Below are 17,399 nucleotides of genomic sequence, written 5' to 3'. Positions count from 1 at the left end.
AGCTTTGACAATGTTTCTTCACAGCAATATCACATGGTTCATCAGCACTTATCACACAAGCGAGAGAATCCTCTTGAGAAGCGATTCTGGCATGCATTGATTCTACCTCTGTTCCTGGGACCGTTCTCGTTCGTAAGAGGCGAAGATGAGCACAGTGGCGAGCTCAACAGCCAATAGGAGAATTTATTAACTTCCCGGGCCCGACGTGCTCAGAAATCCCCCTTATTACCGAACCTACCACCTAGCGGAACCGATGCGGGCCCATGTACCGGGTTCTCGATCCTTATGGGGCCTCAACGACGAACCGACTGTTGATTCTCTCGCAAGCGAGGGTGTTTCGCAACTGTTCGTTCTAAAGCCCCGATTAATGTAGCATCAACCGTTTACACGCAGTGGAGCGCATCGTATGATCCTCAACATCAGATCAAGTGAGAACACAACTTTCGGATCCTTCGTAGGCAACCATGCTGAAACTATTTCGCTTCTCGCGAGCATGTCCTATCGTGTGATTATTTGTAAGTCTGTGCCATGATTCATTGTGTGAAGCTCTCTCGGCTTTATGCTGGGAAGAGTCCGCCGCTCTGTAGGAGAGGAGATGCAAGGACGTGACGACTGGCAAGTCGCATCTCTCCCATTGTCAGACACAGTATTTCTGCATCAATTGATTATCAAGTTTTGAAGCGGCGATTACTCTGCTTCAGATCAGAGGCTCAAGTCATGCAGGTACCATGGCCATGCACAGTGCACTTTGAACATGTTTGCGGTCCCATTGATCTTATCCAGCCCTTGACAGCGCGAAGGATTCTCCTGCATATGAATGTGAGTAGGAACAGAGTTACCTCGGCCTTGAAGTCGCATGGCTCTGGATAATCACACCATATCGCTTAAAAGAAACCATCAGTAACCAGTACAACCATCTCCACAGATCTCGCGTCTCGGCCCATTCTTAGCGTAGGTGCAACATCTATATAAACCAAATTCTCATTGGCTATGGCGGACAGCATCTCCATTGAGAAGCATCATCGCTGGTACAGCACTTCCAGTCCCCCATCCTTTGTATATTTGCTTTTCTGTTTCAGCTGTGCGCCGCACTTGTCCACTACTCTGTTGAGCGATAGCAGCAACGATGACTGGTCAACGAGTAATCAACGTCCGACCTATGGGCGCTGAAACAAATGCCCCAGGTAGAATCTTTCAGCTTTCGGACTTGGATCACCTGATGCCCAAGCTCTACGTGCACATGATTGAGATTTTTGAACTGCCCCAGGATGTTTGCAAAGACTCTATTGTCGAGAGTCTGGTCACTGGGTTGGAGCGTACACTGGTTGATTACCCCATCCTGTCGGGTCAGTCATCCGCACGGCGTTACTCAGCACAAAGACTAATTGGCGTGAACAGGAACTCTACACTTTGACAATGAAAGTCGACGCATTGTGGTGAAGAAACAGGCAGAATCTCACTTCACCCTCCACATCAAGGACGCTAGCCCTGAAGATTTACCCGCCTTCCCTGTTCTAGACAAGCATGACTTTCCCGTTCATCTTCTTGATGCACCCAAAGTACTACCCGAACAGTTCGTCGGCCCCCACTTTCCAGTCCCGGGAAGTGACATCGCCGTCATTGGTCCCGCAGTAGGAGGTGCCCAGATAACATTCATCGAAGGTGGCATTATTATTGGCCTAGCGATCACGCATCAAGTCTGTGATGGGCCAGGCTTTGAGAGCCTATTCACAGCATGGGCGAGATACACCGCTGCCGCGGCCAATGGGAACTCGCTCAATGGGTTTGCAGCATCTAGATCTGAGATACCATCACGCAGTATCCTATCACTGGAAAACAAACCCAAGCTAACTGCTGAAGAGCTGGAGAGGTTGAGTGCCAAGTTCCCTATTATGAAACTTCGAGATGGTCCTCCAGCTCCCCCTCCAGCAGACTTCAAGATGCCAGTTGTCAAGACTCGTATATGGCACTTCCCCAAAAGCAAACTACAAATACTCAAAGCAAAATGCAGTGCTGGTCTGGAACCAGGAACTTGGATCTCTACTTATGATGCCATCCTGTCTATAATGTGGCGTGCAACTGTCCAAGCCAAGTCCAGGCTTCTCAAGCCAGATCCGGCTATACCATCCAAAGCAGTTCATGCAGTCAATGGCCGTGGGCGCACCGGCTTCCCAATTTCAGATCGATACATAGGCACTGCTATCACTATGCCCCATTCAAAAACATTTACCATTTCTGAGGTTCTTGGTGACCTGGAGACGACCCTACCAGTTCTTGCTCGGGCAGTACGCGAGAGTACCAACTCTGTCAACCCAGAGTACATGTCAGATCTCATCAAGTATGCAGCAGGGTCTTCAAACCTCCAATGGTCAGAGCTAGATATGCATTGGGTGCTTGGTCTAGACTGCATGGCTTTTGACTGGCATACCATGAAATCATACGAGAACCATGACTTTGGCTTTGGGACGCCTGCCGCACTAAGATGGCCGCATCCGAATTTTGAAGGCTTCTTCTTTGTACTTCCGTCTAGAGCCGGAGTCAGAAATGCTGGGGAGGATGAAGGTATCGAAGTCTGTTTTGGTTTGGAGGAGACTTGCTATGCCCAGCTGGAGAAGGATGGAGAATTTGCGAAATATGCGGAGCAGAGGGGTTTGGGTGTGTGATATGCCACATCGTATGTTGTTGTCAGTTACCTGTCTTTCCGCGGCGAGTAGATCGCCCGATGGCTTGAAAGGATGTATGTCAATTGTGCCCATATGCAGATCAGTATATTTTACACGGCCAGAACCAAGATAGGAAGTTCACCGGGCCAAGAATGATGAAATGCGTCATACTGATGGTGAGGCTTCTGTACATACCCAGGGCCATTCGGCCATCTCCCAATCAATCTTGTTGTGACTGAGTACGGCTTGCTGCAGCCATCAGTTCAGTTCAGTAAGCCCTATCAGCATCTCGGCTAGATTGCAGCAGCAATCATGAGATGGCTTTCAACTCGGACTAATTGAACGTTGAATGCAGTTGCACTGTGTCCGCCCTGGTTGACAAGCGCCACAATAAAGAATTTGTTTCGTCAGTTACATCTTGTTGCATGTGATGGTGCCCAACCAGACTGTGCTACGTCTAATCCCAAGCCACTTACTTCAGTCAACAACAAAGGGACTTGTAGGGGCTGATACTGCTTGTCATTTAACACGACAGACGGGGAACGCAGTACTGAGCATAACGAAACATGCAATGCCGATGAAGATGACATTTACGTAATATTTACGTCGAGGGCAGAAACTCACTAGCCGCTTCATGAATATATACAGCACTGCTCGCTCTACAATCTCATGATAGTCTGAGTAGCAAAACATCCATTTCGCTTGGAATAACCTGCAACATCATATTTTCAAACCCCATCACTCCAGCTCATGCAAACATGGCGGAAACCGGCGTTGCGCACAAAGTCATCTCTGTTATTCTCCGTCTTTCCGAACTCGCCTCCGCTATAATCGTCCTGGGCATTCTCTCGCGCTTCACCTACCTTGCGGGCATCGCGCAGGTGCATATTGACGGACGCATCATCTACGCTATCGTCGTCGCATGTCTCAGCATTATTTACTCCATCTGCTTCTGCCCGCCGTTCAAGTCCTTGTTCTTAGGCTTTCCTTTTGACTTTGTCATGTTTGTCATGTGGCTCGTGGCATACTGCTTGCTCCAGACGGTAGGGCCTTGCCATCCTCTAATCACCCCACGCCTACTGATCCGCATTCATAGAGAACCGGGAGTCACACTTGCTCTGCGAGTTGGTACTACAATTATTGGGGCTACTACTGGGGTCGCTATTGGCGAGTCGGACCTGTTGGGACGGTGAATGTTAACTCGGCGGGTTGCGGCTCGTGGAGGACAGCCCTTGCGTTTTCATTCATTGCGTGGTTTCTCCATCTTCTGAGTGGCATTCTCGTGAGTTATTTCCACGTTAAGCAGAACACGGCAGAGCTGACGCGACCAAATACAGGGTATATACGTTTTCCGTACCTATATCAAGCTCGACGAGACAAAGACCGATTTAAAGCAACATGCGGAAAAGCTTGCCAGGTAAGCATGAACCATTGCGGTATTGAGATGGTGGACTAATGATCCTTGCACTCAAGAGGGGACCCCAAAGTCCATGGTTATCAGCGAAATTCCGAAGCGACAGATAATGTCTAGGCCACAATCCATCTCACACTGTTCCAGCGTTCTAGCCTAGGGAGGGTGCAGGCGGGGTAATGTTAATCTTTTGGAGTAAGCAGCCACAAACTGCGGAAGCCGAATGGCATAATTTCATTGGTCCACGGAATATACCATAACCTACACAGATTGAACTTGGTGCAGCATGCACCTAATATAATCCATTTAGTCTTAATCAGGGCCATCCCCAAATAACTTGCATATCACACACAGATACAATGACATTTTGTCGATTCATTTGTGGTTGAAGCCACCTACAAGACTCTTGGCACACTCGACAGGATACTTGGTAACAGCTGCCCGCACACCATCACTCGGGGCTTACATCTACCATCTTCGCTGGTCCTACAAGAGCATTAGACTTTCTCGCCATCCCCGCAAGCATCAGACTCACCAAAAACAAAGACAACGACAGCCTCCCTACCCCGCCCGCCTAAGATCTCGACTCCAAAGTCAGATACAGCACATGAGGCATCAAATTTATTTGCCCCAACATACGGGACACTCCACATAAACGCAACTTCGTTCCTCCCCTCGAATCCGACGATGCGGTATGTGATCGAACCATCAAGGCCTCCGCCTATATGACTCGACTTGCAGCGTAGCATGCCGCTCTCCCCTGCTAGTATTGTCTGCGGCGGCTGTAAGTCTGGCGTCTTGTTCCATTGGCCGTGATTGAGAGTTGGCCATTCAGGCTCTGTGTTGAGCTCCTCGTTGGTATGGTTTAGAATAACGATGAGTAGCTCCCTCGTGGCCATGGCGTTGTTGGTCTAGGAAGTGTTGGTCAGGAGGGAGATGTTGATCAAGACTGGGTAAAAGAAGTGAAGATATGTTGGAGAGGTGGCACTGCAAAAAGAGTCGTTGAAGAACGCCGCGGCTCAATACACTTTATATGGCTCCATTGGAGGAGACCAAACACGACACGGTCATCTTGCTGGCCATAAGATTAAGGTTCAGGCTGCCGACACAGATGATAAGAAAACATCACCATGGTCACCTTGTGGTGTTGAAGCTGGGAAACCAGAATTCACAGTCCCCTCGCCATCCATACCCCCACAGCTGCAGAGCTCAAGCCAAGGAATCACAGATTATTGAGGGGATCCCCTAAGCTAGTTGAGAACACACCACCATCCCGAGAACCCACCTTTTCCAAGCTGCATAAGGCGCGTCAGATCATCGTAACACTCATTTGAATACAGTGTCCAACCGTATACTGGGAAGACACCAACGGTCAAGATGGTGGGGAAACATCAGCGGCCGATCAAGTTTAGCGGAGACGATTAGTGCGGGGAAGCTGTCAAACATTATACCTACAAAATATCAGCGCAGCTTGAACGATCTATGACACTAACAGGCACCGAAAAGGTTGCCACGTGCCATAGCATTGCGTCTATGTGGGAGAGAAGACGTCATTGTGATAAAAGGAACACTGGATAGTGAAAGGCTGTAACCTGGATCGTCAGGGCACACACCCGAATTTGAGTTTTAGTAAAGCTTAAATCATGATACCCTATGACACAGTGTCATTTAGACTCAGGCAGCACGCGCCAAAGCTGTTCGAGTTCTTCGGGCGTTCTGGGCACTCAAGTTTTATGTGCTTGCTTCGCCAGTCTCTGCCGTAGGTTGCTGACAGCGGTCACCAAGTCTCGTGATGTTTATCTAGCATAAGGGTGCCACCCCATCTATCCAAGCTCGTTAAATTTAATCATGCCACGATGGATGTCTCTGTGTATAGGTTTGAAATGGTTGAGGATTCATAGTCGCCTGACCCTTTTAGGGCGAGGTATTGAGGTCTTCTTCAAGTCAGAGTACAGTTGCTATGCCCAGCATCAGGATGAGGAGTTTGCGAAATGTGTAGAGCAGAGGGGATTAGGTGATTTATATGTCACGACGGTACTACACTAATGCCAGATCCGTTAAACGGGTTTTCTTGATGCTCTCAAGTATGCTGATTGGACCCCTGCTAGAGTAAAACGTCACCTAGTCTTGTCAGCACACTTACATGAGTTGTTGTCCACTCAGGTCCGCACTAATGCCATTGATGATTGTTTACTCGCCTCAGTATAAAGAGCTGAGCTTTTTGAATGCCAAACGGGGCAGGATAGGCCGAATCTTCCAGACAAGGTATAGTTTTATGCTGTTGCTCGGATGTTCGGGAATGCCAAACTCTGCGAGATGACAGTGGGTGATTGGATTACAGTTGACACTTTCTAATGCTTGCTTTTCGAATGTTACTCGCTTCCGCATTATACTTTGACATGCCATTTTATCCAAAGTTTCATTGCTTCTGCGGCAAGACTCGGGTCTCTAGAAGCGAACCCGAGCCCACGATGTAACCTCGACTTCAGCCGCAGCGGATTCCATCAAAAGCCTCACCACTCTCCGTCCAGAATACCACGTATACAGCGCCCTTTAAGACTTTCAACTTCGCCGCCGGACAATAAATCCAGACAAAGAAGTCTCCGAAGCTCGCGAAATGTCTTCTAATTTCGGCACTCTGGTAGATTAGTCTAGACAGAAAAGGGTAAGGGGTCTTGCGCCCGTTGTGAAAGGCTAAAGACAAGCTTTCAGCTAAGGTTAAAAAGTGTAACGTCGTGAAGCTCTAGAACTAAGTGGAACGGACCTGGGATTGTTTCAGTCGGTTTAGTTTCGACCAGTGTTTGGCAGGAGGTTTTATAATGTTGACTAGACGTTTCGAGACTGGTTGGTTTTGGGACGTGGCATGATTGTCGATAACATCAGCCCATCAGTTATTGCTTTTTCTTTATGTTTTGCATGTCATATTTCGGCTACTGGAACGGCATTCTGACAGAGTCCCAAGAGCCAAGTTCACGGTCCAGTGATCTGCGCTTCAATCGTGGAGATAATTCCAAGCGACGATTCAATGCTGATCAAAGCATATTTTACTCCTAATAAACCTCTTGCAGCAAAGCTTGTCTCTCACTCGAGCGCCTCTTTACCGTTTCAGATCTCGGAAAAAGCGGCATGCAACCAATAAACCCCTACGGCCCGAGACTCCTCGATTAGCAGCACATTAGCCAATACCCATGCTCTGCCCCGTATCTTGGCCATGCAGGGATTATATTTGTACCGGTTCCTTCTGGCGTGTCGATCTCTTCGGGAAGTCCCTCCGAGCTCCCTATTCGAGATCCAACACCACATTCATCAATTGGTACCAACAGACAATTTCCTTGTACTGTGCCGCAGACGCATGAAAATCAGTTACTAACAATACGTGTCAAAGGGCCGAAGGAGAGCGCTGCGGGAATTTGCTTGCTTTTTCTGCTGTCCAATAAGCTCCGTTTTCCGCCGACCGTTTCGAATCCTTGCTTTTGCTTTTTCCCACTGCACGTTGAGATTAATGACAGAGTGATTCGGATCATTGCATGCATATTACCAGCAAAATATCCTTCATCATGTCTTTGTAAACCAACTGCGCCAGTGCGCCCCGTATCTGGTGGCGTCGCGAAGCGATCTGACATTGACCACCATAAGCACTTTACCCCTGGATTTGACAGTTTTTAGCCAGATGCATATGACACCCGTCTCACAAAAGGCCCGGAAGTTTGTGGTGTGTCAGCTCATGTGTGTGCCTGCGCCGGTACTGGATTCTTTGTGAAAGATTATGATGCCGTTCATTGTGATTGTAATGATTCCCATGTGCTGATTTCGGAACCGGCACCGCCGCACACAGGCTGTATGCAGGACGTCACAGAAGAAAGCTTCAGCTTTTCATTTAATCGACGCCAACCCCATCTCGTTAGACCTCAATTTCGAATCTCAACTTTTGGTTTTCTTCATTTATGAGTTGAGCTGCCTGCTTTGTATCTCGAGATATGGCTGGCGTCGCTAAAGAGGCCGTGGTGGTAAGTTACCATTCCGATCTGTCCTGATCCACTGGACTTGATCAATCCGAACCATGATCTGCATTTCTTGGCAAGATTGAGACCATGACTCGCTTGCTAACCGCGATCTACGATGCAGCCCATCGAGGCCGTGCTCTTCGGAATATCAACGCTCCTCGTCCTCGCCCGTCTAGCCCTTCGAACAATTCGACAACATCAGAGTCTCACCGTCAGCGATTGGTTTCTTATCGCCTCTCTACTCGATGCCGCTGCGTTATTTGGGACTGATACGGCAGCGTATAATCTGGGGGGGATGGACGAATATGATCCGAGTGCGCCGCCGCGGAGTATTGAGGATCAGATCACGTTGATGAAGGTCTCGTTTGCGGGAAACTATTTCTACGACACGGGTGTATACTTCCCGAAGCTGGCGTTGTTGGCGCTTTACTTTAAGCTTATTCCACAAACACTACCGCTGCTACGAAAATTCCTCTATGGAGTTACTGCTTTGACGGGGTCGTTTATGCTCACGACTTGTTTCTTGGATACCTTCTGGTGCGGCTCAAACGTATCTGTCAATTGGGAGATTGATGGAGAGTGCAGTACTTTTGACTCAAAGACTGTCTTCCGGATTGATTGGGTCATGAATCTCATCTCCGACATGCTTGGTATGTTCATTTCAGTGAAGTTATGCTCAAGTAATCACTAACATTATTGACAGTCTTTGCACTGCCTTTCCCGCTTCTCTTTGGTCTACAGCTCAGTAGGCGGTACAAGGCAGGTCTGGTTGCGATCTTTGCATCTGGACTCATCACATTGGGAGCAAGCATTGGTAGATTTGCGACTGTCGAGGCAATTCATGCCTGGACCAATGTTTGTGAGTCAACACTATCAACTTCAAGTCTTCTGTCATGACAGATTTACTGACTTCCTCAGACGTCCTCTCCATGACAGAGATCGCCGCCGCAATAGTAGTCGTATCTCTCCCCGCCCTCAAATCCCTCCTCCACGGCCTCGGCCTGCGCTCCTCCAAGCAAAACACCACGCAGACAGGCTCAGGCTACAACAAGCACTCAGGTACAGTGACAACCTCAAGTCACTTCAACAAGCTGTCAAGCGGCCGTGACCACCACAGAGAACTGTACGCCTCCACAGCTCGCGTGGCGGTGGGCGCCGAAGAAGACTCCGGCAGTGAAGTGGAGCTGACCAACCTTCAAGGTATCTACAAGTCGGCCCGCATAAGTGTGACCTACCAGCGAAGAGAAGACGGTGACTGGCAGGGGAATTCGGGACGGGGGTGAATATCTGTGCTGTAAGAGTATGGATGGTGGTGGATGGATGTAAGCGTTGCATTCGATATGCAGGTGGACCAACAAAACGGGAAATGGCCGGGAATAAGAGTGACATAACAGTTGGTCTCACTGACCCCGAGTTATGTATAATAAAGAAATATACACATAGAATATGACAGTTTACCATAGATCAGATCATCATGCATGAATTCTTAACCCAACCTTTGAGTTCAATGCAAAGTTTTATTGAAACGGGTGAAAACCTTGAACCAACAGAAAGTCAATAATGAATCCCTCATTGGTGCATTAACAAAAAGACTCCCTCCCTCCATCACAGAACTCAAAGGTCAACCAACACGCACATCGTCTCAACACTCTTCCCCTGTCAAATTCCTTCCCATGTTACATCCGTTGGTCCCAGGTTTATTCTCGTTTGCATATCGACGGAACTGCAACCCGACCAATTACCACCTCTCGTTTACAACCCCTCCAGTTTTAGCCCCCATGTCAAATGCTAACCCCGGTCATTTTCTCAATTAAAAATCCCGTAAAGCAGAAATGCGATTGCTTTCCTGATACGTCCCTCCTGTCCATGGCCCGACTTGTGCCGTAGACTTGCAGCGGGTAAAACTCACCCCATGGATCCTTCAGGGACCTTTTAGTGTTGCATTCTATGCAGTATGTCGTTCGATGTTGTTTTTTTCTTTTTTTCTTCTGTAGCCGAGGTGCTGGTGCTGTAACCATGCGGCGTATTAAATAAGCACCATGAACTGGAATTTTAAGTATACCTGCAGTCCTGTGAACCTTAATTCCTTCTCTTTTTCTCTATTGCCGCGAGTGCACCATTTTATTTCCCGTTGTTCTGAAGTGGAAGACAATCGGATTTCACAATGGCGTTCTTCATCGATGGAAAGGACTGTATGGTAGGTTGCTACGGTTGTCATCCTTTACATCGGTAAGCATACTCACAAGTGTTTAGATCTCGGAATGGATCTTGTTGGCAGCCTCCTATGTCTTTGTCGGTCTTCGTATCTACGCGCGTCTCTTCCGTGCGCGTGAGAAGTTGACTTGGTCCGATTACCTCCTTCTTCTGTCCGCCGTTGATGCTCTCGCCCTCATCATCTGCGACACTCTGACTTTCCAGATGGGTGTCATGGATGAGTATGAGACATCTGTCAAGCTCTCCAAGGTAAGACGATGTCAAACTCCTTGAAGCATCACGCGACTAACTTATCTATGCAGATCTCCTTCGCTTCCAACTACTTTTACGATGTCGGTATGGGTTTCCCCAAGATGAGCATGCTTGCTTTTTACTGGGCCTACTTCCTCCCCTCCACCGGCATGAGCTCCGGTATGCGAAAGGCTCTGTATGGCATCACTGCCTTTGTCTGCGCATCATACATGGCGATCCTTTGGGACGACACTTTCTTCTGTGGAAAGGATGTTTCCGTTCAGTGGTCTCAGGAGGAGGGTGCTTGCAGTGTCTTCTATGCACCTGAGCCCTTCATTCTCAACTTTACCCTGAACTTGGCCTGTTATCTTGCCGGTATGTTGACGTTCCCTTCTGCCTGCCGCGCTTCGCCAGATACTAATTGATCTTGTAGTATACGCCCTCCCTCTCATCCTGCTGGTCCAGGGTGTTCTTCAGCCTTCCAAGGGTGTCACTGCTACCTTTGTCCTTGGTGCTCTGACTATCTGCACTACCATTGTGCGATTTGTGACTCTCAAGGTTGGGACTGGCCAAGAGAATCTTGTTTGTAAGTCTTCCTTCTCTCGGATAATACCAACTCAGCTTCTGATGTCTCCGTTCCAGACCCTATGAGTATGCTTGAGATGGCACTTGCTATTACTGTCGTCGCCTTACCAGGCTTGAAGCCACTTGTGGATCGCTCCCCAAAGCATGAGACGAGGAGCGAGGTGATTGAGATCAAGAACTAAGGAAGGACAATATTTTTACCTGGTCCCACAGCTACTTAGCCCTTTCGCGAGAGTCACGATTGTTATCTTCTATAAAAGTGTTTTAAGCTGTGCTACACTTGTCCCATGCTCTGTGCACTAGATATTGTAATAAATTGGTAAATTGAGGGTCGTTGCATTCTAATAATAGAACATCGCTTGCGTCCTGGAGGTGCTTGGCGAACAGTGGCTTGGTATCTTATCTCTGTGGCTATGTTTAGCTCGTTCACACGCGTTCGTGGCTATGTTTCGCGTTCATTGCTCTCTATAGGGTAAACCAACCACTTTTAACAAATTACATCCGAAAACGGAGTTCACAACTGCAAACAGTATAAAACTTCAAAATAAGGAAAATGAAAGAAGGCCAGGCATGGATTTTCTCCTTAACCAATTGACAGTAATGAGATTTAATCGTAATTGTTAGCTGACATTCCAATTTCCAAGTCGGGACATAGAAAGTCCCGAACCAACACCAAAAATTAGATCGTGACGTCACCGCGTCAGATTTCCTCGGGTTTTACTCACACCCGAACCTTTGTTTGAGTAGATGTCTATCCAATCATGTCCATGGAATTAGATCGTGGATGGAAAATCGCAAGGCAGCCAAGTCTATTTTTCGCGTTGCAATATCTACTCTATAATCGATTATAAAAGACGTCCAATGCCCATGTATGTGAGGTACCTCCTGTCTTTACCACTTTTCAATCCCTCAACGTCTTGAAATACTTAACTATGGGAGCCTCAGCTATTCCACCAATCGCAATTATCGGCGGTGGCCCATGTGGCCTAACATTAGCACGCCTCCTCCAAACCGCAAGCATCAACTTTGTCGTTTTTGAGCGCGACGAGTCTCCAACATCAACCCTTAGAAGCCAAGGTGGTACGCTAGACATCCACAAAGATTCAGGCCAAGAAGCGCTTCGTCGCGCAGGTCTCCACAACCAGTTCAAGTCATTGGCCCGGTACGATGCAACAACAATGACTTTGATGGACTTCCAAGGGAAATTCCGGGCTTCGTTCGGGGGTGACGATGATGGTGGTGATAGACCAGAGATAGACCGTCGACAGCTGCGACAATTGTTACTCAATTCTTTGCCAACAGATCGTATTCGTTGGGGCAAGATATTGGATGCTGTTTATCAGAAGGAAAATGGAAAAACGCGTGATTGGACTCTCAAGTTTCGCGACGGATCGACTGAGAGTGGCTTTCGACTCATTGTCGGAGCAGACGGTGCTTGGAGCAAAGTACGGTCTCTCGTGAGTGTTCTATGACCTACATTGGTGAGAATAATGAACTAATTCTATTCGCAGATCACTGATGCTAAGCCCATCTATTCTGGAAAATCGTTCATTGAAGGCAGAATATCACCAGACAACTCACAATACAAACTCGCGCAACAAGTAGCAGGCAAAGGAACAGCCATGGTAATGAGCGCCAAATCCACCCTCGCAGTCCAACAATTATCCGATGCCTCATACCGGATGTACATGGGCGTAGTAGCACCTGAGTCCTTGACGCGTCCTGGCGGTGACGCTGATCCAAATGACATGGACAAAGCGCGAAAGACGATGCTTGGATCTGGAGGCTTTTACGAAAACTGGACACAAGACTTGAGACGTTTAATCAAGGCGTCTGAGGGACCGTGGCGCCCTTGGCCACTTTATCGCCTCGATAAGACCTTGTTCTCTTCTAATGATGAAGATGTACACGATGGCCGACCCAGATGGAAACGCGCTCCCGGCGTAGTTCTACTCGGAGACGCTGCGCATCTCGCTACTCCAAATGGTGAAGGCGTGAACCAAGCCATGTATGACGCGCTTGTACTATTCGACCAAATCATCTCCGCAACTGGGGTTCGCGAAGGACCTTATGATCAGAAATATGATTCAGAAGCTCTAGAAGGGGCAATTGTTGCTTATGAGAAGGAGATGCGACCTAGAGCTTACGAGCATATCCAGAGCAGTATCGACATGGAAGATATGATGTATGCTGATGATGGGGCTCAGCGCATGATAGAGGCTTTCAAGTGTGCTCATGGCGAGAGCTAGTCTCACCGCTACGGTTCGAATTACATGCCAACGCAACTCTTAGATAGTAGAATAGTCTGTATTTCACCACTTAGCAATGCATCCACTGCATCCCAGGTTCTTCAGGCCACGGACCAGAACCGCATTAATTCCGTCATGGCAGTGCACTCTAACCTCTTAACCCGACCAATAATCTCATCTGAATTTCGGATTACTTCCCCCACATGTTTCCGTGGCGCATGGCTAATCTAGATGACGTTAGCTCCCGTAACCTTGAAAAAGCCGAAAAACCCACATATTTTTCGGGTTGTGGGAGATCTAAGTGAACGCGAATGCATCCAGTCCTTCATTATGCCGCCACCAAGGCTGAGGCATCCACTCGGATCGGTATTGCGTAACGGACGTGTAAGCTATAATTCTCCGAGCCACCAATCCGATGAACTGTATTATATATAAAAGCTAACCTAATCGCTTCTGTATATGCTTCTTTACAACCTTCTCACTCATCAATCCTTTGTTTAATATGGTCTCTTTCAAGTCCCTCGCTTCAGCGGGTTTCGTTCTCGCTGGTCTTGTTTCCGCTCATCCTGGCGAGAAGCATGATCATCAGAAGATCAAGAGGCAGATCCAGACCCGCGACACTATCGCCAACCTGGGCCAGCGATCGCTGAATGCGTGCTCTAGTTCTCTGCATGCTCGGGAGTTGAAGGCTCGTTCGATTGCTCGCCGAGCAGAGAAGGTCGAGAAGCTTCGCAAGAGACTTGGCATCAAGACTGGTATGCTAAAAAAATCCCTTTTCGACTTTTTTTTCCCTGGTACTAATATTTTTCAACAGCTGCCAAGAAGCACCGCCGTGATGAAGATGATATTGTCAAGTGGGAGGCTGTCAACCACAACAAGACTGGAGTCTCCAACAACAACATGTTCACTCCTCTCGAGACAGTCTTTGGCGCCAACTCCAGCTGTATCCTGTCTCCCGAGATCACTGCCGGTCCTTACTACATCGTCGGCGAATACCTGCGATCCAACGTCATCGAGAAAGAGTTCTGCGACGGAGTGCCTCTGTTCCTCGAGGTCCAATACGTCGATGTCTCCACCTGCAATGGAGTCCCCAACTTGGCCACCGACGTTTGGAACTGCAATGCCACTGGTGTTTACTCCGGCGTTAGCTCCCAAGCTGGTCTGAACACCACTTTCCTTCGTGGTATTCAGATCACCGATCATGATGGTGTCGTTCAGTTTGAGACAATCTTCCCTGGACATTACGAGGGGCGCGCTACCCATACTCATCTCCTCACTCACGCCAATGCCTCGGTGTCTTCCAATGGCACAATCCAGGTCTATAACAGCCCTGTTCAACACATTGGTCAGCTTTTCTGGCCCGAGGATCTCCGTGAAGAAGTTGAAGCTCTTGCTCCTTACAACACCAACACTGTCGAAGTGACCACCAACGAGGAGGATATGTGGTCTGTCCTTCAGGCCGATGAGTCTTATGACCCCTTCCCTCAGTACGTCTACCTGGGAGACTCTGTCCAGGATGGAATCTTTGCTTGGATTCAGATTGGTATCAACACTACTGCGGACTACACCTCGGATGAGTACTACGGTGTTGCTGGATACTTGGCTAGCGATGGTGGCCATGCTTTGGACAGCGGTATTGGTGGAGGCGGCGGTGGCGGTGGCCAGGGAGGTCAACCTCCTTCGGGCAGTGGAACCCCTCCTGCTGGCCAGCCCACTGGAACTCGCTCTGCCTAAGCAGTCAGGGATAGACTCTCTCTGTGGTCAGTGAGGCCGCAGAGTAATGCTTCAAGCAGCTTAGAACGAAGGCGATTGGTGGGTCAATAGATTGATGTTGCTTCAGGGCTGGTTGCTGATGGAGGAAAGGAAAACGTGTAACAACTAGACTATATTGATTGGGCGATTAGGTAAAACGTGCTACATAAAACCAAGAATTTGAGTATCTCTACATGTCCACCGACCGCCGGTCTCGCCATCTTCAGACTTATTCTAGGTTCTATTATCTCTAGCTTCATATTTGCGTGAGTTCATGACCTCGCTGGTTGCTTCTGGTGAGTCAAATGCTGATTGAGGTCTAGGTAAAAGGTCAGATGGTCTTATAATTCGTAAGTCCGGGCTTTAGGACAATTAGCTTTGAATACACCTTGATTGAAACAGGTTTCTAGATGTCCTCGTCTACAATAATCAAATTTAACTAACAAATTGATCAGGTCTCCACTGCGATTGCTGTTGCCCATCATCTACTGGATTAGGACCAGGCGCCGTTGGCGCCTGGCCAGGAGGCAGCGCCGGACCACCATCTGTTCTCACCCATGGCAACTGTATAGTTCCATCGTCGCGTAAGATCCAATACTCCAGAGGAGAAGCGCTCCCGATATCCCAAGGCCATCCTTGGGTATTAACACCATTACTTAATAAAAGGACGAATGCAGGAGCATCAGTGTGCGAATGCTTGGTGCTCACAGGCAATACATTGAAGGGGATGTTTAGAATTCCGTTGGTGTCAACCCCTGGATCCCAATAACTTGGATCCGTCGTCGTCGTCAAGCCCATCCGCCCTTCAATAAGGTACGTCAGGAGGGGTAGATCGCCATCTCGCGAGTAAATTGTCGCGAGACCCTTCAGCGGGTGGTTTGTCTCGTCAAATCTGAACTCTACCTCAGGGTAAATACCTTCAGCGTCGTCACATGGCGCTGGGTAGACCTCGAAAGCCTGCGCAGGGTAGCCCGAGTTGGGGAACTCATCCAATGGATTTATCACGTGTGGCCCGCCTGCTATAGGCGTGTAGTTCTTGACGTGGGAATTATTACGCCACATTCTGAACCAATTGGTCAGGTTCGACCCTTCGTCTTGGTAGCTGAGCTTGAATTTCTTGACAAATGCCGGAAATTGTTTATACGCCGTCTTGAAGACCTCGTTTACATTGGCAGTAAACTGACTCGTGAGTTGCTCGACTTCACTTTGGATCTCTTCGTGTGTTGTAGTCTTGTCTGCAAGGTCTGTTTTTTTTTGGGTCAGCTTAACGATGTGCTTTCAGCAGGGTAGAAAGGTTGAGATACTGACTGACCTTGTAACGCGATTATCTGGCATGCCAAAGCAAAACCCGCCATGCCGAACGCCCACCCGAGGGCCTTGTCAAAGTCATCAAGGTAGTCCTTAAGAGTGAACGCATACTGGGCGTACATCTTGTCATAGCTTTGATCATGCCATATTTGAACGAGGGGGGTTGCTCCAGACTGTCCAGAAGCTGCTTGACCCTGCCCAGTTAAAACATTGAAGATATTCTGGACATTATACGCAGCACCTTCTGCACCCTTGCTATTAAAGGCATGAAGATAGCTCTTAATCCCGTTGGTATCATTGTTTTGGACGGCAATAGGATAGTCATTCTGCCAGGTCTCAATTATTGCGAGAGAAGAGAACAGCATCCCGATATCCGTCAGCTGCTCTTGTTGAACCTGGATGGACTGGAGCGTGTCTTGTATGTTGTTCAACGCGCTCATGATCTGATTCTGGCGCTCTTCGGCGGCTTGATCCGCCTGTTCCTTTTCGATCAAACTGATAGCGATTTTGACGACGGTGCCGGCGACCTGACCAGCGGCTGCCGCCATGACTGTTTGTGTGCGATTGGGAAATTGTAAGAGGAGTAGGTTCCTTGATAGAATTGGAAGTGGGATGGTAAATGCTGAGTTTTGGTCAAGCAATTTATCCGGACTCTTGCTGAATATATATAGTTGTCCACCACGAATACTTTACCTAACATCACGTGTAGCTAACTAAAGAGGGTTCAGCTCGGTGGCTGGATCATACTTTTATGAAGGTCTATCTGCAGCATATTATCACGAATATGGATGAGTGCATCGTTTAATGTGTTGCCGTGACCCTCACTGCCAGAATCAGTTCAACCCTTTCAGGGTGCACATTTTGGTCTCGAAGGGCCTGTGGACAGTAGATGCACGATTGCGGTGTAGAACGAGAGCCCAATGTATCCGTACTGAGTTTAGTGTCGCCGCTGGTTCATTGGGCTTTAGGCGATGGCTTTCGA

The 17,399-nt window shown here is 48.4% G+C and overlaps 8 protein-coding genes across 8 annotated transcripts; 6 read left to right on the top strand and 2 right to left on the bottom strand.

Annotated features, from left to right (window-relative positions):
- Positions 1–1,012: 1,012 nt before the first annotated feature.
- FOBCDRAFT_19228 (trichothecene 3-o-acetyltransferase) lies at positions 1,013–2,810 on the top strand. Its single transcript, XM_031175148.3, has 2 exons — positions 1,013–1,346; positions 1,399–2,810. The coding sequence occupies exons 1-2, from the start codon at positions 1,127–1,129 to the stop codon at positions 2,661–2,663; spliced, it is 1,485 nt and encodes a 494-aa protein (XP_031046281.2). The 5' UTR covers positions 1,013–1,126; the 3' UTR covers positions 2,664–2,810.
- A 537-nt stretch (positions 2,811–3,347) lies between these two features.
- FOBCDRAFT_216604 (uncharacterized protein) lies at positions 3,348–4,154 on the top strand. Its single transcript, XM_059609457.1, has 3 exons — positions 3,348–3,706; positions 3,760–3,945; positions 4,001–4,154. The coding sequence occupies exons 1-3, from the start codon at positions 3,422–3,424 to the stop codon at positions 4,082–4,084; spliced, it is 555 nt and encodes a 184-aa protein (XP_059464342.1). The 5' UTR covers positions 3,348–3,421; the 3' UTR covers positions 4,085–4,154.
- A 295-nt stretch (positions 4,155–4,449) lies between these two features.
- FOBCDRAFT_248528 (uncharacterized protein) lies at positions 4,450–5,178 on the bottom strand (the record flags this gene model as incomplete). Its single annotated transcript, XM_059610853.1, has 2 exons — positions 4,610–5,178; positions 4,450–4,535 (listed from the first exon to the last, which is right to left on the bottom strand). The coding sequence occupies exons 1-2, from the start codon at positions 4,971–4,973 to the stop codon at positions 4,450–4,452; spliced, it is 450 nt and encodes a 149-aa protein (XP_059464341.1). The 5' UTR covers positions 4,974–5,178.
- A 2,436-nt stretch (positions 5,179–7,614) lies between these two features.
- FOBCDRAFT_216600 (uncharacterized protein) lies at positions 7,615–9,609 on the top strand. Its single transcript, XM_059609456.1, has 4 exons — positions 7,615–8,081; positions 8,200–8,728; positions 8,782–8,937; positions 8,997–9,609. Exons 1-4 carry the CDS (start codon positions 8,052–8,054, stop codon positions 9,359–9,361), a joined length of 1,080 nt encoding a protein of 359 aa, XP_059466884.1. The 5' UTR covers positions 7,615–8,051; the 3' UTR covers positions 9,362–9,609.
- Positions 9,610–10,068: 459 nt separating this feature from the next.
- Positions 10,069–11,462, top strand: FOBCDRAFT_19214 (uncharacterized protein). The gene is made up of 5 exons (XM_031175142.3): positions 10,069–10,275; positions 10,332–10,541; positions 10,595–10,898; positions 10,957–11,109; positions 11,166–11,462. The coding sequence occupies exons 1-5, from the start codon at positions 10,243–10,245 to the stop codon at positions 11,288–11,290; spliced, it is 825 nt and encodes a 274-aa protein (XP_031046275.3). The 5' UTR covers positions 10,069–10,242; the 3' UTR covers positions 11,291–11,462.
- Positions 11,463–11,992: 530 nt separating this feature from the next.
- On the top strand, positions 11,993–13,416 carry FOBCDRAFT_156402 (uncharacterized protein). The gene is made up of 2 exons (XM_031175141.3): positions 11,993–12,565; positions 12,620–13,416. The coding sequence occupies exons 1-2, from the start codon at positions 12,041–12,043 to the stop codon at positions 13,355–13,357; spliced, it is 1,263 nt and encodes a 420-aa protein (XP_031046274.2). The 5' UTR covers positions 11,993–12,040; the 3' UTR covers positions 13,358–13,416.
- A 443-nt stretch (positions 13,417–13,859) lies between these two features.
- On the top strand, positions 13,860–15,091 carry FOBCDRAFT_248525 (Intradiol ring-cleavage dioxygenase; the record flags this gene model as incomplete). The annotated part of the gene is made up of 2 exons (XM_031175140.2): positions 13,860–14,112; positions 14,172–15,091. 2 exons carry the CDS (start codon positions 13,860–13,862, stop codon positions 15,089–15,091), a joined length of 1,173 nt encoding a protein of 390 aa, XP_031046273.2.
- Positions 15,092–15,544: 453 nt separating this feature from the next.
- FOBCDRAFT_197974 (uncharacterized protein) lies at positions 15,545–16,965 on the bottom strand (the record flags this gene model as incomplete). The annotated part of the gene is made up of 2 exons (XM_054703635.1): positions 15,545–16,353; positions 16,422–16,965. The coding sequence occupies 2 exons, from the start codon at positions 16,963–16,965 to the stop codon at positions 15,545–15,547; spliced, it is 1,353 nt and encodes a 450-aa protein (XP_054559610.1).
- Between the last annotated feature and the right edge of the window lie 434 nt (positions 16,966–17,399).

This window comes from Fusarium oxysporum, chromosome III (genome assembly GCF_013085055.1).
Source record: "Fusarium oxysporum Fo47 chromosome III, complete sequence".
NCBI classification, from domain to species: domain Eukaryota; kingdom Fungi; phylum Ascomycota; class Sordariomycetes; order Hypocreales; family Nectriaceae; genus Fusarium; species Fusarium oxysporum.
Note: the sequence above shows the minus strand (reverse complement) of the source record. Positions and strands in the feature narration are given on the sequence as shown.

Bases quoted from the DNA above. Each gene is read 5' to 3' on its own strand.
- FOBCDRAFT_19228 (XM_031175148.3), top strand. From the start codon at position 1,127: ATGACTGGTCAACGAGTAATCAACGTCCGACCTATGGGCGCTGAAACA. The intron at 1,347-1,398 runs GTCAGTCATCCG...TGGCGTGAACAG, and splicing joins TGATTACCCCATCCTGTCGG to GAACTCTACACTTTGACAAT.
- FOBCDRAFT_216604 (XM_059609457.1), top strand. From the start codon at position 3,422: ATGGCGGAAACCGGCGTTGCGCACAAAGTCATCTCTGTTATTCTCCGT. The intron at 3,707-3,759 runs GTAGGGCCTTGC...CCGCATTCATAG, and splicing joins CATACTGCTTGCTCCAGACG to AGAACCGGGAGTCACACTTG. The intron at 3,946-4,000 runs GTGAGTTATTTC...GACCAAATACAG, and splicing joins ATCTTCTGAGTGGCATTCTC to GGTATATACGTTTTCCGTAC.
- FOBCDRAFT_216600 (XM_059609456.1), top strand. From the start codon at position 8,052: ATGGCTGGCGTCGCTAAAGAGGCCGTGGTG. The intron at 8,729-8,781 runs GTATGTTCATTT...CATTATTGACAG, and splicing joins TCTCATCTCCGACATGCTTG to TCTTTGCACTGCCTTTCCCG. The intron at 8,938-8,996 runs GTGAGTCAACAC...TGACTTCCTCAG, and splicing joins TCATGCCTGGACCAATGTTT to ACGTCCTCTCCATGACAGAG.
- FOBCDRAFT_19214 (XM_031175142.3), top strand. From the start codon at position 10,243: ATGGCGTTCTTCATCGATGGAAAGGACTGTATG. The intron at 10,276-10,331 runs GTAGGTTGCTAC...ACAAGTGTTTAG, and splicing joins TCGATGGAAAGGACTGTATG to ATCTCGGAATGGATCTTGTT. The intron at 10,899-10,956 runs GTATGTTGACGT...TTGATCTTGTAG, and splicing joins CTTGGCCTGTTATCTTGCCG to TATACGCCCTCCCTCTCATC.
- FOBCDRAFT_156402 (XM_031175141.3), top strand. From the start codon at position 12,041: ATGGGAGCCTCAGCTATTCCACCAATCGCAATTATCGGCGGTGGCCCA. The intron at 12,566-12,619 runs GTGAGTGTTCTA...TTCTATTCGCAG, and splicing joins GGAGCAAAGTACGGTCTCTC to ATCACTGATGCTAAGCCCAT.